The sequence below is a fragment of the Lissotriton vulgaris genome, chromosome 9, assembly GCF_964263255.1.
Source record: "Lissotriton vulgaris chromosome 9, aLisVul1.2, whole genome shotgun sequence".
In the NCBI taxonomy this organism is placed as follows: domain Eukaryota; kingdom Metazoa; phylum Chordata; class Amphibia; order Caudata; family Salamandridae; genus Lissotriton; species Lissotriton vulgaris.
The window spans coordinates 680,040,511-680,067,694 of record NC_141697.1 but is presented as its reverse complement, the minus strand read 5'-3'; the positions used below and the strand labels follow the sequence as shown (position 1 = coordinate 680,067,694).

General features: G+C 48.9%; 1 protein-coding gene across 2 annotated transcripts in view; it reads right to left on the bottom strand.

Annotated features, from left to right (window-relative positions):
• STRN4 (striatin 4) overlaps positions 1 to 27,184 on the bottom strand; it is a 336,971-nt gene that overhangs the window by 36,421 nt on the left and 273,366 nt on the right. For both annotated transcript variants that reach the window (XM_086938400.1, XM_086938401.1), the window contains exons 15-16: positions 21,994 to 22,092; positions 21,635 to 21,721 (exon numbers count right to left, since the gene is read on the bottom strand). In XM_086938400.1, the coding sequence (XP_086794526.1) occupies positions 21,635 to 21,721; positions 21,994 to 22,092 (186 nt within the window). The remainder of the gene's footprint in view (positions 1 to 21,634; positions 21,722 to 21,993; positions 22,093 to 27,184) is intronic.

Here is a 27,184-nt window from a genome sequence, read left to right as displayed (position 1 = left end):
GCTTGTGACCATTGCTCCTGTACCCATTCCTGTAAAGGTCTCATGTGGAGCCGTAGGTTTGGCACTAGTTGTATGCATGATGCCATCATGCCCATGATTTTGCTCGCTGTCCTCACTGTCTGAGCTTGCCCCTTCTGGTAGAGCTGCGTCTCCCTCACGAGCGCTTTCGTTCTCTTCTCGCTGGGGAACACCTTGCTCTGTAATGTGTCGATCTGTGCTCCCAGGAAGATTTTTATTTGTTCTGGTTCCAAGGAGGATTTTCCCCAGTGGATGGAGAATCCTAGGTTCATCAGTGTGCTGGTCACTCTCTGTGCGTGCTGCTTGCACGTTTTGTATGAGCTTGCTTTGATCAGCCAGTCGTCCAGGTAAGGGTACACGTGTATCCCTTCCCTTCGTCGGTGTGCTGCGACTGTTGCGAGGCATTTTGTGAAAACCCTTGGTGCAGATTTGAGTCCGAACGCCAGGGTTGTGAACTGGTAGTGGTCTTCTCCGATGATGAATCTGAGGAGGTGTTTGTGGCCTCTGTTCATTGGGATGTGCAGGTAGGCATCTTTTAGGTCTATAGTGACCATGAAGTCCCCGCCTTGCAATTGAGGAAGTACCGCTTGTAGGGAGGTCATCTTGAACCTTTGCGTTCTTACGAACTTGTTTAAGAATCTTAAGTCCAGGATGGGTCTCATAGTTTCGTCCACCTTTGGTACCAGAAAGTATGTGGAGTATACGCCCTTGTTCCTTTCCCTGTAAGGTACTGGTTCTATGGCTTGTTTTTGCAGGCGCTCCTTTGCTTCCTCCCGAAGGAGCTCTAGGTCTTTCCTTGCTAGTGGCCTTCTTTTTGGTTTCCTGTCCATTGGCTTTCCTTCCAACTCTATGCAGTACCCGTACTGTATGATGCTGAGTACCCATTTGTCTGATGTTATACTCTTCCACTCCCTGAAGAAGTGTTTCAGTCTTCCTCCCACTAGTCTTACATGTACGGAGGTGTCTAGTTCGCGTAACTCATGTCCGATGTGTTTGTGCTCCACCCAGGGAGATTTTGCTCGGGTGGGCACATGGAGTTTTATTGAGTCACTTAGAGGCGGGCTGCTGTCCCCCCTCTCTTATTATGTCCACGTCCATTCCCTCTCCCGCGAAAGGACTTGCCTCTTGGTTGGTACTGCCAGGACTGTTTTTCATGCCCCTGCTGTGACTGGGTGTCTGCTGGTGGAACGCCAGGTGTGATGTTCCTGGCAGGTTTCCTCCCCTCCCGTTAGGTCTTCGTGACGGGGTGCCCCTTTTAGCACCTCTGAACTGCAATGCCCCCATGGATCTTGCAGTCTCGTTATCCTTCTTCAGTTGGCTGAGTTTCTCGTCAACTGGGGCCCCGAACAGCGTTTCTCCGTTGAACGGTGTGTTGAGGATGATGTGCTGCACTTCTGGCTTGAAGCCCGAAATTCTGAGCCAGGCTGGTCTTCTCTCCGTGATGCCCATCATCATGAGCCTGCTGGAGGGGTCTGCTCCGTCCAGGGCAGTCTTGAGGCAAGAATTGGCTACATTCTTCCCCTCTTCAACAAGGTTTTCAGCTCTTTGACTGAATTCCTGTGGCATGTTGTTTACTAACTCGCCTAGCTCTTCGAGGATCTAGTATTGGTGCCTGTTGAGTAGTGCATTGGAATTCACCATGCGCCAGTGCATTGCGACATTCCGTTCAATTCTTCTCCCCACCAGGTCCATCCTCTTGCTTTAATTGTCTGGAGGTGTCCCAGAAGTGGTAGGCACATTGGCCCTCTTTCTTGCTGTGGCTGCGATGATGGAGTCTGCCAAGACCGATCCCTGAATGTAGGGTGGGTCCTTGGAGGAATGTTTATACTTTTTCTCCGTCCTGGGAGTGACAGCTTTGCATGTAGCTGGTTCTTTGAAAGCCTCTTTTCCCTGTGCCATGACACTGTCGAGCATGGGCAAGAACTGGCTCCTTGTTTGTGTAGGTAGCAGTGTCTCGAGAAGGAAGTCTGCTTTCTGCTTTTCTTCGTCGAGTTTTACTTTGAAAACTGCAGCTGCATTCCTGATGACTGTGTTGTAGACCTCGATGTCATCTGGCAGCGAGGGCCTAGAGGGATACGCGTTGACGGCTTCCTCTGGGCTCTCGGTGTCGACGTCCTGCCAATCTATTTCCTGAGTCTCCGAGGATGCGGACCCGAGGAGTGTCCTGCGGTCGTCGTCTCCTTCATCCTCGTAGAAGGAGGCCTCCTCCTCTTCTTGGTCGTCGAAGGTCTCGACGCCCACCGACTGTCCTTTGACGTCGTAGTCCTCCTCCTCCGTTTCCTCGACCACCTGTAGCCTAGGTTTCATCGGGAATGTGTATTCCTTCATCCTGGCGTCGAAATCTTTTTTCCGCTGCAAGATGTTTTCCATCTCGGCCTCGAGGCGTCTTTTCTTTTTCTCCATTTCGGCCGCGTGGTCTGCGTCGAATGGATCGGCCGCTCTTTTCGGCGCCGAGCCGACTTTCGTCATCGAAGGTTTCGGTGCCGAGCTGGCTCTCGGGTCCTTCGTTGGCGCCGAAGCGCCCTTCGGGTCCTTTTACCTCAGCGTCGAACGCTCCTTTTAGGGGGCGGTTTTCGACGTCTTTTACTGTTCTCCAGCTCTCTGCGCCTGGGAGTCCTTCTCAGAGGATCCGCTGTGCCTTGGTGTAGCCGTGGACGCCGAAGTTTTCGGCGTCGGCGCTTTAGAAGGTTTTGCCCTCAATTGTTCGAGACTCTGAGTCTCTCGGTGCCTTAGGGGCCGTAGAGTCTCCTACCTTCTTTGTAGTCTTCGTAATATCGGTCTCTACGACCGTGTAGCCGTCGTGTTCTGCGGTGGCGTTGTCCTCCTCGTCTGATGATAGCCCCAGGTCTCGAAGGGACGGTGGCTGTCTCTTGCCTTGCATGGTAGCGTTGGCTATCCACTGTCTGTCTCACTCGAAGAGTCATCGGCGTGAAGGCGGAGCAGGCGTTGCAGTCTTCGCTCTCGTGGTCAACCGGTAGGCAAAGGTTGCAGACCGTGTGCTGGTCCTTCTGCGCGTACTTGTGGTGGCAGTTACGGCAGAATTTGAAAGGAGTGTTTTCCATCTCATGCGTTCAGGGGGCCCCATTTTTTTTTTTAACATCGTTTTTATTGCATAACTAAATCTTACATATATCATACGGTTATGGGCATTTCACCACAGCAGCAATTAGACGGAGAATTTGCTCAAGCGAATCATTTACACAGCCAATAAGCCCACATTCGAAGGCCGGGCGGCGTGAACTCGTTATACATCCTTCACAGTTGCCCCCGAATTCTTGTATTCCGTATGCTAGGATATCTGCGGTCTGCTTTTGCATTATCACCCCTCCCCCTAACTTCCAGCCCACCATGAGCCCCAACTCTCCCCCCTCCTCCACCCTCCCCCCGGTGCCTGCGCCTGGATTTCTAAATAGCGTATGTTCTGGTTTCTGCAAGGAGGAATGTATCATTCGCTAAGAGTGTGTACCTGGTGTGCTAGTGGGATCTTCCGTTTCAGAGTCGGTGTGCCCCCCCTCCTCCTTTCCCGTTCCATCACGGAGCCCCGGCACTAGTGTCTCCCATGCCGTCGCCCTTTCCAGCGCCTTTACGTCTGCAGTGCGTCTGGCTAGTTGATACCTCAGGGTGCTTTCGCTCGCCGCCCATTTAGGACATTCATTATGCCACCGCTTGTATGTGGGCCCCTTCCTGGATTTCCAGTTCCTAGTGATTTCCCGCTTAGCTAGATTTAATCCCATGTCTATAAACTTACTAGTCGTCTTATTCTTGGGTGTGTGAGGAAACCAGTGCAGTACTCCTACCGCTTTAGTGTATTGCAATTCCCTGTCCGTAGCGTTATTCAATGCCTCCCCAACCTCCCGCCAGTAGTCCCACAGTTGGGGGCAAGCCCACAGCATGTGTCCCAAATCTGCCTCTGCAGTATTGCATCTAGGGCAAGTCACGTTCTCCACACCAAAGTATTTCCCCAGTTTCCCCGGGGTGAGGTATGCCCTATGGAGGATGTAGAAATGTATCAATTGAAATCTGGCTTTTCTCGCGCTCTTTCTCGCTCGCCGTAGTAGTTGTGCCCAGGTGGTGTCAGGGATCTCCATCTGGAGATCCAGTTCCCATTTAGCTTTCAGTGTCGTGAGTGGTTGTAGAGTTTCTCGTAACATTCGGGAATAGAGGCAGGTTAATGCATTGTAAGTACCGGCTGCCATCATTGTGTAGTGACAGGCCATAGACGTAGTGGGTTCCTGCAACCCCTCCCCCCAGTGTTCCTGCATGGCTCTGGTCACAGCAGCATGCATCAGGTAGTCCCCTCTAGGTAGATCGAAGCGTTCCTGCAGGGTTTGGAACGGGAGTAATACCCCGTCCTCATACAGACCACCTAACATCTGTAAACCCGCATCTTCTCAACCCTGCAGTCGCGACCAGTCTCCACCGTGAGGGAGTGCCGCCACCATACCCAGCGGGATCTCCGGTGCGTACATTCGGCGAACCCCTGCTCTCCGCCGTGCCCGATTCCAGCATAGCCTAAACGTCTGCACATGCCGTGGGGTGCCCTCCTTTCTGTCCGGCTCCGGACCTCGATAAAACTTCGCTATCTGTTGTGTGAAGGCCTGTAACTGAGCCGCCAGGTAGTAACACTCAAAGTCAGGCGCTGCCATGACCCCCTCATCCTTGGGTCGAAGTAAAGTGCCAAGCACTATCCTGTGTCTACCTGCTCCCCATAGAAAGGCTATCACCAGTGATATTAACCGTCGGAATATAGAGTCCGGTATCCACACCGGCAACGTGCGGAAGTAGTAGAGCAGCCGTGGAAGCGCTATCAACTTTAGTAGGTAGATACAGCCCGTCACCGAGAGCGGAAGAGTGGCCCAAAAGGCCATGCTTCCCTTGAACGCATTAATGCTGCGGACCACATTGCCGTCCAACATGTCTGCCGCCGAGTGGTATATATGCACTCCTAAATATTGTAAACCTCTAGGCTCCCATTTGAGTATCCGGAGGTTGGCAGGTTGTTCTTCCCCCTTCGTAGCGGAAATAAACAGGATTTGGTCCAGTTAACCTTCAAGCCCGACAACCTGCCGAAAATTCCGAGGTTCAGGGGCACCATGAGCTTGCATTCTGCGATGAGACGTCGAAGATCTTGAAGTTCTTCTCCTCCTTCGTCGTCCTCTTCGATGATGTAGTCTCCTGTAGTCTTCTCAATCTCTTTTCTTGCAAAAAGTGCGTATTTTTCTTCTTTCTCCAAAAATGTCTGGAGCCCTTTCGGGAACTATCCAGACCCAACCGCGGAAAAAAGAATATGAAGATGGCGCCCAGGAGTGGGAGCTTCCGCGGGAAGCGCGGCAACGTCACCGGAAATACACCAAAGGTGGGATGTCGACGCCCACCTGGGCTACGGAAAAAATAAAAAAGAAATAAAAGACTATGAATCTGAACCCAACCACAAGACCGCGGAATAATGCACAGCATAGTGAATCCAGAAAGATTCACGCTGCAAATGTAATAGCTACTAGGAACGCAACCTTCCACGTTAAAAATTGTAGTTCACATTTATGTAAAGGATCGAAGGGAGGTCCCATTAGCCGTGTGAGAACAATGCTTAAATTCCACACAGGTGAAGGTGGTACTCCGGGAGGAATTATTCTCTTAAGGCCTTCCATAAAGGCTTTAGTAGCAGACACTCTGAACAGAGATAGATGCTGTCTGTTTTGCAGATATGCTGCTATTGCAGCAAGATGCAGGCTAATAGATGTGTAGGCTAATTTGCATCTTTGGAGGTGCAGTAGGTATCCTATGATGTGTTGAATAGACACGTCTAGGGGATTCATATTTTTGTTATGACAATATATTACAAAGCGTTTCCACTTAGCTGCATAACTTCTCTATTGGTTGGGCATCCAGCATCTTTTAGGACATTCATGCAGTCTGGAGGAAGGTTAAGATATCCAAATTCTAAGACCTCAGGAGCCAAATCGCTAGGTTGAGCTGAGCTGGGTTCGGGTGCCTGATCTCTCCATGGTTCTGTGTTAAAAGGTGTGAAGACAGGTATAATTTTTGGTGTGGTACTACTGACAGTTGTAGCAGTGTGGTGTACCACGGCTGTCTGGCCCACGCTGGAGCAACTAGGATGAGGGTCAGAGAATGCTGCTGTAGTTTGCGTACTACTGGTGGCATGAGTGGTAGAGGTGGAAAAGCGTACGCAAATCTGTTTGACCAGTTCATTCATGTCGCATTGCCTTTGGACAGTGGGAGTGGACATCTGGTGGCGAAGCTTGGGCATTTGGCGTTTCCGTGGGTGGCAAAGAGGTCTATCTGAGGTTGTCCCCACATCTGAAAGAATGGTTGAATAACTTGCGTATGAAGTTCCCACTCGTGGGTCTGTTGTGTCTGACGACTCAACAGATCTGCTATGATATTTTGTACTCCTGGAACATGCTGGGCTAGAAGGAAAATGTTTTGAGGTATAGCCCACCTCCACATGTCCTGTGCTAGTTAAGAGAGCTGCAGGGAGTGTGTTCCGAAGTGCTGTCATGTAGTCCGTGCGGACTTACTCCGCTTTGTTTGCTACTTTCTTTTGGAAAGCTTTCAGTGCTAGGAATATTGCTAATAACTCCAGGTGATTGATCTGGAGTAACTTTTGTTGTGGTGTCCCCCTGCCTTGCAAGGTGTGTTGCCGTAAGTGGGCTCCCCAGCCAGAGAGCGATGCGTCCGCTGTCAAGACTATTTGAGGAACTGGCTCTAGGAACGGTCGCCCTTTGGAAAGGTTTTTGGTGTTCCACCACTGTGGAGAGTGAGGAGTCCGACGGTCTACCAACACTAGGTCTGTTAATTGAGCCTGGTTCCATTGACGTGATAAGCCCTCTTGAAGAGGACGCATTTGAAGTCTTGCATGGGGCACTATGAAAATGCAAGAGGCCATCACCCCTATGAGTTGTATGAACACTCGTGCTGGAAGGGAGTGTTGTGGCTGAAATTTTGTGAGAAGAGCTTGCATGCTGGCTATCCTTACTAGAGTGGGATAAGCTAGCGCTGTTGAGGTGTTTATTGTGGCACCGAGGTTCTGTTGTACTTTGGATGGTTGCAGATGAGACTTGGTGTGGTTTATTGTGAACCCCAAGTTCTGTAGCAGTTGGATCGTGGCATGGATGTGTTCCACACACTGATTGTATGAGCTGGCTTTTATGAGCCAGTCGTCGAAGTACGGGAAGACATGGATGTGCTGTCTTCGTAAATGTGTCGCCACTACTGCTAGGCACTTGGTGAATACCCTTGGTGCTGTTGTGACTCAGAATGGAAGTACTTTGAATTGATAGTGCAGCCAGTCTATAACAAATCTGAGATACTTCATGTGAGCTTTGTGAATTTGAAGTTTGAAGTATGCATCCTTGAGATCTAGAGTAGCAAGGAAGACGATTTGTAACAGGAGAGGAAGGAATTGTTGAAGTGTGACCACGTGAAAATGGTCTGACTGTATGTATATATTTATTTATTTATTTATTTGGGCATTTGTAAAGCGCCTGGTTACGCCACTGGCGTGTCCCCGCGCTGTGATAAGTGAAGTGCCCCCCCCCCCCCCCCTCCCACAAAAGGCTACCTGCTGAAAAGGTATGTTTTGAGTTTTTTCCTGAACAGGACTTCAGATGGTTCTAGTCGCAGTTCCAAAGGCAGGGCATTCCAACACCTGGGAGCAAGATATCTAAAAGATCTGCCTCCCATACGCGCCTTCCATACTCTGGGGACCTTTAGCAGCCCAGTCTGCGAGGACCGTAGACTGCGTGTGGGCTCATAGTGGGTTACCAGACTCTGGAGCGGAGCAGGCGCTTTACCGCTCAGAATGCGATGGCATGTAGCAAGGGCCTTGAACTCTACTCTCCTCTCGATGGGAAGCCAGTGGAGGGCCCGCAAAGCTGGTTTGGAGGATGACCTCCTAGGGAGCCTGAGTACAAGCCTCGCTGCAGCATTTTGAAGGACTTGCAGTCGGCCCATGACCTTGCCCGTGGCCCCCAGATAAAGCAGGTTACCATAGTCAAGACGTGAGGTGACGAAGGCGTGCACCAGCGTCCTTCGAGCAGAAATAGGGAGGAGGTCTAACACTTTCCTTAAGGCTCTCAGGACACCGAAGCACACCCCCGCCACCCGACTGACCTGGGGACCAAAGGCAAGGTCCTTGTCCAGCCACACGCCAAGGTTCCTGGCCTCACGGCAAGGAACGGGGACCTCACCCAGACAGGGCGGCCACCACGCCGACGACCAGGCAGACGGCCCTCCCCCCACCACGAGCACCTCGGTCTTGCTACCGTTCAGTTTTAAGCAGTTTGCGGACATCCAGGCAGCAAGGTCTTGCATGCAATTCCTGAAGATGTCCGCTGCAAGGCCGGGTGCACGCGATAGGGAGATGACCAACTGCGTGTCATCGGCGTAGGACACCAGGCGAAGACCGTATCCCTCCACGATGGCCGCCAGGGGGGAGACGTAGATATTAAATAGGGTTGGGCTCAGGGACGAGCCCTGAGGCTCGTCCCTGGCTCTAGACCTCAGACTTAGTGGTCTGAGGTCTAGAATAGGCCTTAGAGAGTCGTCCTTCTATGGGATGAAAAAGTATAAGGAGTAAACCTTGTTTTGTTGGTGCAGAGGAACTGGTTCTATTGCACTTTTTTGTAGCAAGGATATTACTTCTTGCTTTAGCAGTGATAGATGCTCTTGTGACATTGGACGCTGTTTGGGTGGTATGTTTGGGGGGGTAGATGTTAGTTCTAGACAGTAACCTGAGTGAATAATTTGTCGCACCCACCTGTCTGATGTGATGTTGGTCCAGGCAAGAAGGAATTGTTGTAGTCTTTCCAAACAGGAGTGGAATGGTGGGGGGGAAGTAGAGGAAAGTCATTGGGTAGGGGTGGAGGCAGAGCGGGAGTTGTTGGTTTTACCCCTGCCCTTGTTGTTGTTACCCCTATAACCCCCTCTTTGGTAGCCCTTAGTGAATGTGGATTGACTAGGGGTTTTATAGGAAGTGGAGGGGCTATCTGAGGCGTAGCCTCTTGTGTTGCCTCGATATGATTAGCGACGAAAAGAACGCCTGGGAGCTTGCAATTGCAAGGCTCCCATAGGCTTGGCTGTGTCAGTGTCTTTTTTCATTTTCTCTAAAGATAAATCGACATTAGGGCCAAATAGGTATTTCTCATCAAATGGCTGATTGAGGATGGAATTTTGCACTTCTGGTTTGAAACCTGAAAATTAGCCAGGCATGCCTTTGTAGAGGACTCTAGTATTAATTGACCTTGAGGCAGTATCTGCAGCATCTAGGGCACAACGAATGGCAGTATTGGTGATATTTATACCTTCCTGTAGGAGTTCATTGGCCCGGTTTTCATATTTATCCGATAGATGCTGCATTATGGAGTCTAGTTCATCATAATGTGCCCTGTTATATCTTGCCAATAGCGCTTGAGTAATGGCAATGCGGCATATGTTGGCTGCCTGTGATGCTGTGCGCTTACCAGAGGCATCAAGGAGTTTAGATTCCTTATCTGGTGGTGAGGCCTCACCGGATGTTTGTGAATTAGCACGTTTACGTGCATTAGATACTACTAAAGAATCTAGTGGTGCTGGACCTCTAATGTAAACTGGATCTGTAGGGGCAGCTTTGTATTTTTTCTCAATGCAAGGGTTGAGGACCCGAGCCCTGACAGGATCTTTAAATACCTCTGTTGCGTGCTTAATGACCCCTTTAAGCATTGGCAAAATGGCACTGGACCTTTGTGTGTTATCAAAAGTGTCCAATAGGAAATCTTCCTCCACAGTATTGGTGTGCAAGTCAACCCCATTGTACTGGGCAGGTTTCTGGACTACTAGGTTAAAACCTATAGTGTCCTCTGGTGGGGAAGGCCTGGAGGGATATACATTGTCTTGGGGGACGTAAGGCACATCAGGATCCTTTACAAGAGTTTTTTGAGTAGGATCTGGTGTAAAAAGCTCTTCTGTGTAGGGCAGATCCGTTGGCGTCGAAGTTTTCGGTTCCGGAGGTTTATTCAGCACCGACTTGGTAGCTGGTCTAGGGTCTTTTGGCTTAGAAGTATGACTTTTTTTCGAAATGTCTTACCGGAACGTGTTTTTTCAGTTCCGGGTGTTATTACGGCTCCGAAGCATGTGAGTCGGGACCTTTAGGCGGTTTTTTACTCGGCTCAGAAAGCGGTTTTGGCATCGATGAGCCGGTGCCAGTCTTCGGCGCCGAGTGCTTAGGTGTTGGAGCAGCGGTCGGCGTGGTTGAGGAAGATGGCTTCTTCTTCGGTGTCGGTATGGGATCGGCACCGGGAATAGGCTGACTCAAGCCCGAACCGCCTGTAGGCTTCTTTGCCTGGCCCAAAGGCAGGGCTTGGGAGGCAGTCTCTCGGTGTGCACCCGGGCCCGAAGGTGAGGGTGTGACCGAAGCCTTTTTTGAGGGTGTCGAGGAAGGGTTGGGGTCAACGGTCTTACTTACGACCCATTGAGCTAGAGTGATGTCCTCGACGTCTGAGTCTTCGGCATCAGAGGAGCTGGCACTTTCTTCGGTCCGCTGGTGTTCTGGCACGTCAACGCCCTCTTCAAAGATGTCGTCGGGGATTGAAGCTGACGAGCGAGCCATAGTTCTTCGAGCTCGTCGGTCTCGAATTGTCTTTTTTGGAGCGGAAAGAGGCACAAGCGGAACAGTCTTTTGCCTCGTGCTCCGGTGAGAGGCAAAGGGTGCACCCCTCATGTAGATCTGTGTGGAGAAACTTAGGTTAATCAAAGAGGATAGGACACTTGTAACCACTTTGCCAGGAGATATATATTGTAAAACCCTCATAAACGCCGTGTTATTCGAAGTAGCGGTTTATCTTGTTTTCCGCCCCACACAAGCGATATGGCAGTAGTCATTGGGTTAGACAACTCGTGCTTTTGCCAGCCTCGCCCGAGGCAATCTCTGGTGTATCGTGGCAGTATCCAGAGAAAAAAAGTTTGTAACCCATTGGTAAGGTAGAAGTTAAAAATAGTCTCCAATCAACGAGTTGGACTTTATTAATGTCGTTGGATAACTATAGTAAAAAATTGTAATGGGTATGCTTTAGGGACTGAGTTAGGGGTCCTCAGCATATCACTTTAATGGAGTACGTCGACATATTTCAGCTCACTGGGCCCGTAGGTCTATGGAGCCTTCGTCAGGACAAAAAACACATACAATACACAAAAAATATGAAGTATTTTCACTATATGAAATGTTAGGGTGATTAAAACATTTTTTTGATAGTCTTACCACTCAGGTTCAGCATTCACCACCTCTATTTAGGGTGAGTAGTTGTAAACCTAGAGTTCGTATGAATTACGCTCCCTCAGAGGGATTGGACATATAGTCCCAGGCCGCGTGGGAAACTGATTCCGCGTCTGTGCTGGCGCTGCCCTCTGGACGAGTCTGCCATAACGCTTGTGTGGGGCGGAGAACAAGATAAACCGCTACTTCGAATAACACGGCGTTTATGAGGGTTTTACAATATATATCTCCTGGCAAAGTGGTTACAAGTGTCCTATCCTCTTTGATTAACCTATGTATGTTCCGGGGAACTGATAGGACAATCATTCCTCTTCCCTCTTTTTGATAAACACTGTGTGGAGAAACTTCGACCCACATCGAGGACACTTCTTGAATGGCGTCCTTTCCATGAGCCAGAGAGTAAGGCCCGAAGGCCTTCGTAAACAACCGGAATCGAAGACTTTGAAGTGGTGAAGAATCGCATTGATGAGGAGCGTGATCGAAACAATACCGTCGAACCGGGTGAAGATTGCGCGCCAAAGGAAATTCAGTTCCAAACTGGAGCGCAGGAAACACATCCGAGCCCGATGGCGGAAAAAAAACAACTGAGGATGGAGCCGATGCCCATGTGCAATGTGGTCCAAAGGAGGAGTCGCCTATCTCGTGACTTCAGGACAAAAACAAACTGCAAACATCCGGGCCCAACACTAGGTGGCAATCTTTGCACAGTGTGTAATCTGCAGCTCATATGCCTCGAACACATAATTTCTTTTTTTTCTTTCCTCCGGTCTCATCTTTCTGGCGGAGGTGGGTGGGTTCACTAGTGAATCCAGAAAGTCTTCAAGCTGGTACAGACAGGTAAGAAACTATTTGTTTGGCAGCGTAAATCCTTCTGGATTCACGAAGCTGTGCATATACTTTGTAGTGGTTTACCAAGTTTGTGGAAGCTGGGTGGAAGATGAGCGTTGGTTGTTGAATATATGTTAAAGCACTTTTTGTCCTACTTGTGTTTCCTTGTTCATCTGTATATCCACGCAGTAGTGCTTAGTGAATGTGTGCACTGAGGCCCATGTTGCCGCCAGGCAAATGTCTTGGATGGGCGTGTTTGCCAGGAAGGCTATTGTTGCTCCCTTTTTCCTGGTAGAGTGGGCAGGTGCCCCTCCTTGTAGTTCTTGGCCTGCCTGCTTGTGGCAGAAGTAGATAGTCTGTGCGATCCATCGTGCAATGGTGGCTTTTGTTACTGGTCTTCCCAGGAAACTGCTTGCGAAGGACACAAAGAATTGCATTGTTTTCCTATGATCTTTAGTTCTTTCAATGTAATGCCTTACTGCCCTTCTAGCGTCCAGAGGGTGCAGTGCCCTCTCCGCACTCGTGGATGGTTTCTGGAAGAAACTTGGTATCTGTATTGTTTGGTTCATGTGGAACCTTGACACCACCTTTGGCATAAAGTGTGGGTCTGTTCTTATTACCACTCTGTCATTGTGAATTTGAATGTAGGGTCCTTGTAGTGTTAGCGCTTGCAGCTCGCTTACCCTGTGTAGCAAGGTGATTCCTACCAAAAAGGCTGTCTTTTGTGAGCATCTGTAGTGAGGCCTTATGGATGGGTTCAAAAAGTGTTTTCATAAGTTCTGTTAGAACTATATTAAGGTTCCACGCTGGCGGCGGCATCCTTTTTAGAGGGGCGATTCGCTTGGCCCCTTCCAGGAATCTTTTACCACCTCGGATGTAAAGAAGCTTTTCCCAGTCTCCCCTCTTGTACAGCCTACTATCACTGGTAGGTGTACTCTCAGCGAGGTACAGCTTAGGTTTGTTTTTAGAAAGTGTGGTAAATATTTCAGCACTGTTGATTCCTTGGTGTTTTTCTTGTGAAGCTTTTCCCTGATGCACCATTGTGTGAACCGTTTCCATTTTGCTACATAGCATTTCCGTGTGGTAGGTCTCCTTGCCTCCGGCAGCGTGCTCTCTGGGAGTTTTAGGTGTGCAAACTCTACGTCTTCAGGAGCCAGGCGGCTCTGGTTCTGGGTGAAGCACCTCCCCTTTTTGCATGGAGAGCAAGTCTCTTCTTTTTGCGGACTTGTGTGGCGGGCCCTGCGCCATCTCCACTATTTGTGAGAACCAGGACTGTCTGGCCCACTGGTGCCACCAGTATCAGTGTCATGTTGCTAGTTCTGCATTTGCTGAGCACTCTGTGTATCAGTGGTATCGGGGGAGAAAAGCCTAGGTAAATGTCTTCGACCAGTTTATCCATAGGGCATTTCCCTGGGATTGCTTCCTTGGCTGTCTGGATGCAAAGTAATGGCATTTTGCATTCTGGTGTGTTGCAAACAGGTCTATATTTGGGGTCCCCCACTTCTTGAATAGTTTTTGCGTTTTCTGTGTATTGAGCTCCCACTCGTGGGATGCAGATGTCTGTCTGCTGAGCCTGCCTGCTTCCACGTTGCCCTTTTCTGGTAGGTGTATTGCCAGGAGGTCTATTTGTAGTGGGATGGCCCATTTCCATATTTCCTGGGCTAGGCTGGATGGCGCTACTGATTGTGTTCCTCCCAGTTAGTTGATGTAGAACATCGTTGTAGAGTTGTCGGTTTGTATCAACACTCTCTGCCTGTACAGTTGTTTCTGGAAGGCTTTTAGGGCAAGGAACACGGTCATCAGTTCCAGGTAGTTGATGTGTCTGATCGCATCTTTTAGTGTCCATAGACCGTTCACCTTGAGCTGGTTCATGGGCGCTCCCCATCCCATCTGGGATGCGTCTGTGGTGATGATCACTGTTGGAGTTGGTGGTGTAAATGGCTTCCCCCTTGTTATGTTCTCTCTGTTCCACCACACTATCTCCTCTTGTACTGCGTGCGTTACAACCACTAGATCTTCCCAACTCCCTGTTGCTTGTGACTATTGTTGTTGGAGATATTCCTGGAATGGTCTCATGTGAAGTCGTATATTGGGGACTAGGTGTATGCAGGACGCCATCTTCCCCATGAGCTTGCTTGCTGTTCTCACTGTCAGAGCTTGCCCCTTCCGTATTGATGGGTCTCCTTCAGCAGGGCAAGTGTTCTCTTCTCGCTGGGAAACACCCTGCTCTGAATTGTGTTGATCTGTGCGCCCAGGAAGATATTCACCTGTTTTAGTTCCATTGAGGATTTCCCCAGTGTATTGAAAATCCCAGTTCTGTCAGCATCTGTGTGACCCGCTGTGCATGTAGTTGGCATTGTTTGTAGGAACTTGCCTTTATCAGCCAGTCATCGAGGTAGGGGTATACATGAAATCCCTCTCTCCGTAGGTGCGCCGCTACAGCTGCGATGCATTTTGTGAAGACCCTTGATGTGGATTTTAGTCCGAATCCAGGGCTGTGAACTGGCAGTGTGCTTTGTTGATCGCAAATCTCATTCGATGTTTGTATTGTCTGTTCATGGGCATGTGTAGGTAGGTGCCCTTGAGGTCTATGGTGGACATAAAATCCCTGTCCCTTATTTGAGGAATAACCTCAAGGACATCATTTTGAATTTTTGAATCTTTATGTATTGGTTTAGGAACCGTAGGTCCAGGATGGGTCTTAACGTTTCGTCCACCTTTGGTACTAGGAAGTAGGTTGAGTACACTCCCTTGTTTCTTTCTTTGAACTGCACTGTTTCTATTGCCCCTTGCGGAGGAGTTCTTGTGCTTCCTGCAGGAAAAGCGCAAGTTATTTGGCTGAGCGCGTCTTGCTGTTTGGCCTCCTGTTTGGTGGCTTCCTTTCTAGTTCTATACAGTATCTGAACTGTAAGATGTTCAGTATGTTGTTATTTTCTTCCTCTCCTGGAAGCAGTATTTTAGTCTGCCTCCTACCCGTGTTACATGTTCACTCATCTCTTTTTGTGTGCATCTTATTGTTTTTTGAGCCTTTTGTTGTGCCGCCTCCATAGAGGTGTTTTGTGGGTGGGCACATGCGGTGCAGCGGAGTCACTTTGAGGTGGGTTGCTGGCCCCCTCTTCTTGTTTGTCCCCGTCCATTCGAATGCCTCCGAAAGGACTGGCCCCTAGGTTGGTACTGCCAGGTTTGCTGTTGCTGACCTTGCTGTGCTTGGTTGTTGCCCTGATAAGTTTGCTGGAAAGTCTGGTGGGACGTTCCCGGCTGGTTTCCTCCTCTGCCATTTGGTCTCCTTGAGGGAGTGCCCCTTCTCATGCCCCTGAACTGCAGCGCTTCCATGGACCTCGTAGTTTCATTCTCTTTTTTGAGCGGTGTCAGTTTCTCATCTACTGGCGTACTGAACAGTTTTTCCCCATTGAAGGGTGTGTTTAGAATATTATTCTAGACTTTCCGTGAAACCTGAAATCCTCAGCCAGGTGTGCTTTCCTCTCTGTTACTCCAATCATGAGCCTGCTGGATGTGTCTGCTGCATCCGGGGCTGATTTCAGGCAGGAGTTTGCCATGTTCTTGCCTTCCTCCACCAGGTGTGTTGCTCTCTGCTGGTATTGTTCTGGGAGGCTTTGGAGTAGCTGTCCGACCCCCTCCTAATGTTGGTATGGTATGGTATGTCTGTTTGCGCCAGTGAATAGCTGCATTCCTTTCTATTTTCCTTCCTGTGAGGTCTAGCCTCTTACTCTTTGTCTGGAGGTGGCCCCGAGTTTGTGGGAATGTTGGCCCTCTTTCTGGCTGTTGCTGTAATAATTAAGTCAGCTGGTACGGATCCCTGGATATATGCTAAGTCCTTAGAGGAATGTTTATATTTTTTCTCTGTTCTAGGGGTGACAGACCTGCAGGTTGATGGCTCCTTGAAGGCTTCCCTGCCCTGGTCCTGGACACTTGGAAGCATGGGCAGGAATTGGCTCCTAGTTTAAGTGGGGAGCAGGGTTTCTAAGAGGAAGCAAGCTTTTGGTTTCTCTTCCTCGAACTTCACCCCATACGTTGCTGCCGCATTCTTGATGACCATGTTATAGATGCCAATGTCATCTGGGGCGAAGGCCTCGAGGGATATGATTCTACGACTGCTTTCGACGTCGAGGTCCTGCCAATCCAGGTCCTGCGCCACCGAGGATGTCGAGCCCAGATTAGTTTGTTGGTTATCCTCGCCTTCTCCCTCGTAGTAATGTAGGCCCTCCTCGTCCTGCTGATCTGCCTGTTCCGGAGTTTTCGGTGGATCATCGGCGTCAAACTCCTCTTCGACTTGTACTTCGACAACCCTCGGGGGCTTCAAAGGGATGGTGTATCTGCTCATCAGTTCGTCAAAATCCTTATTTCTCTGGAGGATACTGTCCATTTTGGCCTCGAGCCTTCTCTTTTTCCTCTCCATTTTGGCCGCTTGTTCGGCGTTGAGAGTTTCGGCGTTTCTCTTTGATGTTGAAGTCGCCTTCGGCTCTTTTTCCTTCGGCGTTGTACGTGCCTTTTTTTTTGGGGGGGGGGGGGCGTGCTTCGACGACCTAGGTTTGTCTGGAATTTTCGCCGGTTGGGAGTCCATTTTGAAGGATCCGCTGGGCTGTTTGTCCTTGGACGCAGCTGTGGCTGTTGATTGCTTCGACGCCAGTGCTCCTTTCGAAGACTTTGGCTTTGATTTTCGGGAGTCTGTCAGGCTTTAGGGGTCAAAGTCTCTCTTACTCCTTTGTCGACTTCATATCGGTCTCTACGACCGTGTAGTCCTCAGGTCCATTGGCGATGTTGCCCTCTTCTCTGCTGGAGAGTCCAAAGTCCCTGAGCGACGGAGGTTGTCCTTGGCCCTGCATGGCGCAGTTCGCTCTCCTCTGTCTTTCCCGTACTCTGTGGGTCTTCGGGGTGAATGCCGAGCAGGCATTTCAATTCTTGCTTTCGTGGTCGATTGGCAGGCAGAGGTTGCAAACCAGGTGCTAGTCCTTCTGCGAGTACCTGTGGTGGCAATTACGGCAACATTTGAAAGCTGTTTTGTCCATTCCTACGCTCAGGGGGCCCCCTGTGTGTGCATTCTCAGTTGGACGTCGTCGAAGTTTCTGATCTTCCTCTCCTTCTTCGTCGTCCCGGCTCGGTGCTTTTTTAAAAATATATTTTATTGAATAAAGCAGAGTAAGTGATCAGTTGACAGTCATTAAGTACAAAAATTTACATAGAAAGCATACATTACAGCGGTGCATTACTAGTGCGAGTTCGGGGAAGACCAGTCCTGGTCATCGCCATTTCAGTTGTAGGGGAACTACAAAGTTCGCCTCTATAGACATTCCAGAGACCCAATTTCTTATCCCAAGTAACAGGACACCCCCTGACCTTGTATACAGTTTTTTCAGACAACATACATGTATCCATTGCAGCGACCCATCTGACCAAGAGCGGTTTATTTGGCGAGCCCCATTGCATTGCTATTTCACGCTTTAATAAGAGAAAGCCCAGAGCCGCCCATTGTCGTTCCAGCGCAGTGAGATCTGTGGGGTCCCACACATTAAGGAGTCCGCTTTTAGGAGACAGAGAGACAGGTTTTCCTAGTGCATCTGACATCTTATGGGTCGCTCGCTCCCACAGGTCCTGGATCACCGGGCAGTCCCAGATAGTGTGGTAGAAAGTGCCAACAAGCCCACAGTTACGGAGACAGAGAACAGTTTTGCGCCTACCAATTTTGGCTAGGACGGGAGCAGACATGTATGTTCTGTGTAATATCTTCAATTGTATAAGCCTGAATCTGTGATTGATAGCCGACTCAAGCGGGGACATCAGTGCCGCCTGCCCTTCAGCATCCTCCATGGCCCCAATGTCGCCCTGCCATTTGTCTCTCAGGAGTTGGAAGGTGTTAGGCATGTTTTTGCATAGCTTGCGGTAGGTATAGGATATCGCCTTGGCCTGATGGGGTTCTGATAATAGTCTATCCTCAAGAGGCGAGGATTGTGGAAGAGAAGATAGATCAGGGACATTAGGGAGTATGGCATGTTTGATTTGGAGGTAGAGGAGGGCCTCAGAGTGGGCTAAATCATATTTCTTCTGGAGCTCTACGAATGTCAGCAGTTTGCCCTTATGAATCATGTCTCCCAGGGTAGAGATGTCGATCATGTCCCACTTGTCAAAGCCCTGATAATGACAGAGGGAGCCTAGTGTATGTGAGGCCCAGAGTGGAGTGGATAACGTGAGAGCGTCAGACCAGCCGAGGCGCTTATTCGCTCGGTGCCAGACTGCTAGCGTTTGTGACATCGGGCCTATATAGCGAGTGCGGGAAGGCTTACCATATAAGGCACCCCTCACGGCCCGTCTGATATCGCTAAAGGTGGAAAGCAGGGTTTGTAGGTGGACCATATAGCCAAGAGTTGGTGGCTATCAATTGAGATGCCCAATAATAAAATCAAATATTTGGCAAGGCAATACCACCATCGTACCACCCCTGCATAAGCGAGAGAAGAGCAATGCGGGGAGAGCCGCCGTCCCATAGGAGGAGGCGGCGGGCTCTGTGTTTTTGATTGTGAGATGTACACTCCAACTTTTTGGTGGTTTTCTGCTTTATTTTCAACTATTCTTTTCCAAAAATTCTGGAACCTCTCTGTGACGATCCAGACTCAACGGAGGAAAAAATAATCTGAAGATGACGCCCAAAGGTTGGAGCTTCCGGAGAAAGAACTCCAACATCACAAGAGGACACCAAATGGTGGGACGTCGACGCTCACCTGGGCGACAAAAAAAAAAAGAGAAAAAAATACTACGATTCCAGACCCAAACACTAGACCGCGGAATAATGCACAGCATAGTGAATGCAGAAAGATTCACGCTGCCAAACTATTTATATGATAAATCAGGTGTTTACAATAATTAAGATCTGTCCCCAACTATATTCCTCCCTCTATGTTTATAGTCTTGTGCAATTCATTTCTATGAAATCCAAGAGACCATCTTGTTATTGTGCATGTGTGGTAGGCTCCCGCCACAAGAATCTTGTAGTGTTCTCCTTAAATAGTGTGCACAACTCTAATACAAATGTCCTCAATTGTGATCTACTTATGTGTCATTCTGCCTAATCTCATTTTTTGGACCATGCTGATCTCATCTCCTCCCCCGTTATGGATATTTTAATGCATATTTCCTCCATTATATTTTGATGAGCTTTGTTGGCATACATATTGCCCGAATAAGAGAGGAGGTGCTGTAAGAAAAATGCTACTTACCCAGTAAGCATCCGTTTGTGGCATGTAGTGCTGTAGAATCACATGCTTAGCATGTCTGCCATCTAGTGTTGGCTTGGAAGTGTGCAAGTTGTTTTTCGAATCAAAGTGTAGTGATGTCTTCTCTTGCTTGGAAAGTGCACATTCCTCGACTCTACTGTTAAATTGTTTTTAGTTTTGCGGATGACGGTGTGTAAAAGTTGTATCCTAGTGAGATGACCATGCGAAAATAGTGTAATGTTCATTGTATATAAGAGCAAACCACACCGGTGTAAGTAACATTTTCCGATTGAAGACACATGCTTAGGATTAACAAATGTTTTTGTCAAGACTCTCCAGTTCCTAATGAAGTCTCTCGAGCCTGCGGAGTGTCTGGAGAATGCCTCGAAGCAGTATTTCTTTTGGTTCTCATGCCGGTCTATGCACAGGTGTTTTTGGTGCTGAAGACTTTGGCTCTGAGGCAGATTTTTTTAGTGCCATAATGGAGTGTTATTTCGGCTCCAAAGGTTTCAGCGCTGAAGTTAGTCTTGAGTCCAATTTGGAGGGATTCTGCAGTGAAGGTCGGGTTGACTAAGATGAGGAGGGCCTCGGATCAACAGCATGCTGTTGAGGCTGTCGTTACGACGCCAAGCCATAAATGGACGTTTTGGAAGTAGCAGTCAGTGCGGACCACGGCTCTAAGGCAGTGGTAGCTCAACAACAGTCTTTCTCTAGTGAAACTGGTGAGGCTTTGCAGATACCGACTGTGGTGGAGGTATTTAAAGAGTGCTGTTGTGACTCCATATCAGACCCGGTGCTGTCGTCTGGAGAGATGTTGTCTTTATCTGCAGCCAATGGAAGTGCCTCTACCTCGAATTCTAGATCCTCCAAACCGAACAGTTTCGGTGTATCGTTGACGCCTCGTCGAGACACTTGCATTCTGCTAGCCCTTCGATCTCTTAGTGTCTTTTTAGATCAAAAAGACCTGCAGGCCTCACAGCTTACACACCTGGTACAGGTCAGTGCTAATAGGCATCCGTTCCATCACCATTTGAATATCCGTTGGAGTGAAAGTCTTAGAGAAGTCGTGCCCCGAAGTGTGAAGGCCCAAGTGGGCTGCAGTCAAGTCGGATCCCGCAGACAAATTCGATGTTGATGGTACATGGAGGGAAGTAGTGACCAAACCTCAATCTAAAACAATACTGAAAGTGTCACATGGAGCCCAACAATGGTATTGAACCGGAGCAGAGGAGCACACGCTCGAACCAGACAGCGGAAAAATATAATCTAACAATGTAGTCAAATACCAGGAGCATTGCAAGCAAGTGTCACTACACCTTGTGACTGTAAAGACTTGCATACTTCCGAGCCCAACACTAGAATGCGGACTTAAGCTAAGCATGTGTATCTACAGCCTCACATGCCATCAAATCAATGGTTTATTGGAGTAACCCGTAATGCTTATCCCCTTATAGCGTACTCAGTTTTTCCTATTAATAGGTTAACCCCTTTCTTCATTGATGATACCCAGTCTGCTTGTTACGGAATACATATTAACTGTTAGTTTTATTTTAATACCTTTCCTCTTCCAACCATATTCTCGTCAATAGGCTCAACCACATCTCTGTATCTCTGGTATTCTCTTTTATTGGGTCTGATCATACTTTTATAGCCTTTCAGGTATAGTCCAAATCTGCCGTCTGCTTTGTCAAATCAAGTGTGATGTACAACCTATATGATTGTCCATTTATATGAGGGACAATCATCTTGGGCAATCAACTGTTGGCTCTCACTACTGATCTTAATTCTGCGGAGATGAAGTTCAATACAGTCACCACTAATACACTATTGCTCAGTTGTACAAACATTTCCCAAAACTGTTAAAACTGAAGCTCATACAGCCGGAAGCTTCTTGATAAAGGAAGGAAATCAGATCTCCCAGTTGCCAAAACAGTCAACATTGTTTCTCGCAAGAACAATTCGTTGTAAGCAAAGAGAAGCTGGTCCAATAATTCATTTGTGTTAATTTAGTTCCTTTATTTTTCTAGCTTGTTTTATTCCAGTTAGTCCATGTTTGACTCCTGTAAGATATATGCAGTTGATCACCCAATTGTGTAGACAGGGGTAGAACAAGATACTTAATTTCATGAGAGTGTCAACACTCAACATGCACGGCCTGAAATCTCCAACCAAAGAGTTGGAACCAGATAGATGTAAGCATCCAAAAACACTAGGCACTGGATGGATAATATAACATTCAATCAGAAAGCAATTAGATAATGCACATAAAGAATAGTGTTAGAAATATACTTACTTCCTGACATAAGGAATGTTGCATTGGGGTCTACAGCCAGGCAGGTAACTGCATCCAGGTGTGCAACCATAGAATGCACCAATTTACCTGGGGAGGAAATAAACATGAGATTAAAGTCACCTTTAAGCAAGCATTTTCACAAGAACTGCTCTTTTCTCTTTGAAAAACCTGGTCTTGGCACACAAATCGATGTATACTTTGAATGCTTACATCCAGCGTTCAAATCGAGGAACAGGAAGTACACTTGTACACTGGCAGTGCTTGCTGCGATGGTGCAGCAGTCGCTTCCGTAAATGTGCATCTCTTCACATCAAACTCTTACAAACAACCCTCAATTGGTAACAGTGGGTAGTTCCTACCTGTACGGTTGTCGAGGAAGCGGATGCCTCGATCTTCATGCGCCGTAATGGTGATAGGCTGGGATGGGTGGCTCACCAGGCGATTGATGGGATTGAATCCTGGAGAGAAACATAGCATAGCAATATTCAGTCACCTGCCATTATAATGTCCTCTCTAAACTACCAAACAGTAGTCCCTAAGACCGAGGTTCTTCCATCTTCATCATTGGTTCTTAACCTTTTGACTTCAGTAGAACTCCAAATGAGTAATTACAGGGTTTCAGGAGCCCCACGGAATCCTTACAGGAATTCGGGGACTTCTCCTGAGTCACAACTGGAAACCTGGGACCCCAGCCAAATACATTTCTACGATTCTATGAACTTCAAAACAATACACAATAATACAGAAACAAGTATTCACTAAACATTCACAAATTAATTGAACCTTTTATATAAATGGGAAAGTTGCAGCTTTTCTAAATTCCTTTTTTAAATCTAAAAGACAAAGCAGTATGCTAGATTCTAGTTTATCAGTTTGTCTTTTTTGCTCCTAATGAGAGCTCTCTTTTTGTCTGAGTTTCAACTGAGGCACTCATCATCCATACTATATTCTGTTTAATGTACTTGGGCTGCTCCAAAACCCTGCTGAGGAAATGAATGCAAATGCTACTTACCAGTATGCATCTGTTCTTGGCATGTAGGGCTGCTGACATTCATATCTGTGCATAGATCGCCGCCTAGTGTTGGGTCCGGATGATTGCACATTGTTGTCCTGGAAGAGTCTTCGAAGTATCACGAGATAGGTGGCTCCTCCCCTGGACTACAGTGCGCATGGGCATCGCCTCCATCCCCAGATTGTTTTTAGCCATTGGCAGAGATGGAGTGAAGTATGTGAGTGATGACCATGCTATGAGCATATATATATATGAATACTGCAGCTGCTACAGGCGCCGGGGAGGAGGGTGGGCGATATGAATGTCAGCAGCCCTACATGCCAAGAACAGATGCATACTGGTAAGTAGCATTTGCAGTTCGAGGCATGTGGGCTGCTGAATTCATATCTGTGCATAGAATACATAGCAGTCCCTCCATTAGCGGCGGCCGCCCGTGCCAGCTGCAGCAGTCTGAAAAAGTGTTTTGAGAACAGCCTGACCAACAGCTGCCTGCTGTTTGGAGTGCACGTCTACACAGTAATGTTTAGTAAAAGTATGTGTGGTAGACCATGTGGCTGCTCTACAAATATCTTCCAAGGGAATGTTACCTAGGAAAGCCATAGAGTCCCCCAACTTCCTGGTGGAGTGGGCTCTTGGTGGGATAGTGAGAGTGCGTTTAGCTTTAGCGTAACAGATCTGAATGCATTTCACGATCCACCTAGCGATCCCAGCTTTGGAGATAGCGTTTCCCTTGTGGTGTGAGGCAAAAGCAACGAAAAGCTGCTTGGTTTTGCGAAAATCTTTTGTCCTGTCAACGTAGTACATCAAGGCTCTTTTAACGTCAAGGGTGTGGAGTATCCGCTCCGCCAGCGACTCTGGGTTTTGGAAAAACACTGGCAACTCAATTGTCTGGTTCATATGGAATTGAGATACAACCTTGGGTAAGAATTTCGGGTTAGTGCGGAGTACAACCCTGTTAGCATGTACTTGGAAGAAAGGTTCTTGGATGGTGAGCGCCTGCAACTCGCTAACCCTCCGTAGCGATGTAATTGCTACTAAGAAAGCAACCTTCCAAGTCAGAAACTGAAGCTCACAAGAGTGCAGTGGCTCAAAGGGAGGACCCATCAGCCTTGTAAGAACCACATTGAGGTTCCATTCCGGAGCTGGTGGGGTCCTTGGTGGAATGACTCTCTTGAGTCCTTCCAGAAAAGCCTTGATAGCAGGGACCTTAAAAAGTGACAGGTGTAGCCTATTCTGGAGGTATGCTGCCATAGCAGACAGGTGAATGCGGATGGAAGAGTACGCCAAATTGCATTGATGCAGGTGGAACAGGTAACAAATGATGTTTTGAATGGAAGCATCTAGCGGGTCAATATCGTGGTTTACACAGTAAATGACAAACCTCTTCCATTTAGCCGCATAACAAGCTCTAGTAGTGGGCTTTCTTGCCTCCCGAATGATGTTCATGCAATCGGGAGGAAGATTGAGGTAGCCAAACTCTAGGACTTCAGGAGCCAGAACGCCAGGTTGAGCTGTTGCGGATCTGGGTGCTGAATGTCGCCATGGCTCTGCGTCAGAAGGCTGGGTGTGAGATGTAGCCTCTGATGCGGTACCACGGACAGTTCTAGAAACGTGGTGTACCATGGTTGGCGAGCCCACGTTGGAGCAACCAGGATGAGAGTCATCGAGTGCTGCCGGAGCTTGCGTGCCACCAGCGGTATCAGAGGTGCTGGGGGAAAAGCGTACGCAAATCTGCCTGACCAGTTCATCCACATCGCATTGCCCTGCGATTGCGGGTGTGGGAACCTGGCGGCGAAGCTTCGGCATTTTGCGTTCTCCTTTGTGGCGAACAGGTCCATCTCTGGATGACCCCACCTTTGGAAGTACGGTTGGAGTACTGATGGATGTATCTCCCACTCATGCATTTGGTGGCTGTGCCTGCTGAGCAGGTCCGCCATCTGATTGTCCTTGCCTGGGAGATGCTCTGCCATGAGGAAGATGTTCCTCTGAATGGCCCACTTCCACATGCTCTGAGCCAGATGAGACAGCTGCGGAGAGTGGGTGCCCCCCTGCTTCTGAATGTAGTACATGGCCGTCATGTTGTCCGTCCGGATCAACACGACCTTGTTGCACAGATGTACTTTGAATGCCTTCAAGGCCATGAAGATTGCCATCAGTTCCAAAACGTTGATGTGCATCTTCCTCTGCTGTAGTGTCCATAGTCCCTGCACTGTGTAGTGGAGTACATGCGCTCCCCATCCCTGGAGAGAAGCGTCCGTTGTCAGGATAATCTGTGGCACAGGCTCCTGGAACGGTCGGCCCTTGCAAAGGTTTTGTGGATTCCACCAATGCAGAGAGTTGTACGCCCGACCGCTCACCAACACTAGGTCTGTCAGTTGCCCATGAGCCTGAGTCCACTGACGTGCCAGGCACTCCTGAAGCGGACGCATATGTAGTCTCGCGTGCGGGACGATGGAGATGCAGGAGGCCATCATGCCTATCAACTGCATGAACACCTTCGCTGGAAGCGAGTGCTGAGGTCTGAATCGTTGGATCAGCATCTGGATACTGGCGATTCTCACTGAATTTGGCTGCGCAGTGGCTGCCAGAGTGTCTACTGTCGCGCCCAGATACTGCCGTATATGGGCGGGCTAGAGATGGGATTTTGGGTAGTTCAGCGAGAATCCCAGATCGTGCAGGAGGTGAATTGTGCGGGGCACGTGGTCCGCGCACTGCTGTTCTGTCTTTGCCTGAATGAGCCAGTCGTCTAGATAGGGATAGACGTGGACGTTCTGGCGTCTTAGATGCGCTGCCACAGTCGCCAGGCACTTTGTAAAGACCCTTGGCGCTGTGGTGACCCCGAAAGGCAGAACCCTGAAATGGTAGTGCTGGTCTTGAATCGTGAATCTGAGGTACTTCCTGTGGGAAGGATGCAGGGGGATATGAAAATACGCATCCTTCAGATCTAGCGTAGCCAGGAAGTCCCCCTGTTGAAGCAGGGGGAGGACCTGCTGCAACGTGAGCATATGGAAGTGCTCCGATAGAATGTACCAGTTGAGGGGCCTGAGGTCCAGGATGGGCCTTAAGGATCCGTCCTTTTTGGGGATTAGAAAGTACAGAGAGTAAACTCCTGTTCCCCTTTCTTGCAGTGGGACGAGCTCTATTGCCCCTTTTTGCAGCATGACTTGAACCTCCTGCTGCAACAAGTGCAAGTGCTCGCCGGACATAGGACGGCTCCTTGGAGGTATGTTTGGTGGAGTGGAAGTAAGTTCCAGACAGTAACCGTACTGGATAAGAGACTTGACCCACCTGTCCGTGGTGATGGATTTCCACGCGGGCAGGAACTGCTGGAGTCTCCCCCCGACCGGTGTTGTGTGGTCGGGGGGCAGTGACAAGGCGTCACTGTTTGTTGGCTGTGGAGGACCTGGAGCTGTTGTTTCCATGTCCCCTGCCTTTGATGTTGTTGCCCCTGTAACCACCTCTACTCTTGTTGGTGTATGAGGTCTGGGTGTTGGTCTTGTAATACTGTGTGGACTGTGATTCCTGACCCCTTGAGGTGCCTCTGTGATTGGAGCGGCGAAAGGAACCACCCCGAAACTGCTGAGACTGGAGGGCCCCCATAGACTTGGCAGTGTCCGTGTCTTTTTTCATCTTTTCAAGTGTCGCATCCACCTCGGGGCCAAACAGGGGGTCAGGATTAACCGTTTGGTTCAGGATCGTTGTCTGTATATCTGGTTTGAATCCGGATATCCTAAGCCATGCATGTCTTCTCAGCAACACGCTAGTGTTGATTGCCCTGGAGGCGGTATCAGCCACGTCCAGCGCACATTTGATGGAAGCGTTGGTAATCAACTTCCCTTCCTGAATCAACATTTCACCTGCCTCCTTGTACTGATCAGGCAAGTGCTGCAGAAGTGTTTCTAGGGTGTCATAATGCGCCCTATCGTAGCGTGCAAGTAGGGCCTGTGTGTTCGAAATGCGCCAAATATTAGCTGCCTGCGCAGCAATTCTTTTCCCTGAGGCTTCAAATATTTTTGACTCTTTGTCTGGGGGAGGAGCGTCACCCGTTGTCTGCGAGTTCGCCCGCTTACGTGCGTTGGAAACCACCAAAGAATCCAGTGGCAAATGTCCCCTGATGTACGTTGGATCCGAGGGCGCTGCCTTGTATTTTTTATCAATTCGAGGATTGATGACTCGCGCCCGAGTGGGCTCCTTGAATACCTCTGGCGCATGCTTCAGCACTCCCTTCAGCATAGGCAGTGTCTTGACCGACTTTTCAGCCACTGAGAAAGTGTCAAACAAAAAATCGACATCCACAGGACCTGAATGTAGGTCTATATCATGATTAGCTGCAGCCCTCTCAATCAGAGCGTTGAAGGCTGCAGAGTCCTCTGTGGGAGAAGTCTTTGCAGCTGCGGTTCATGACCGGAGTGCGGGTCCTCAGGGTCGCCTCCGGCGGACCAAGGTTCATGTACCTCCTCTGGATCCGAGTATGCTGGATAATTGTACTCGTCCTCTTCATCTCCGTCACCTTCTCCAGCGTTGGAATGCGTTGGTGA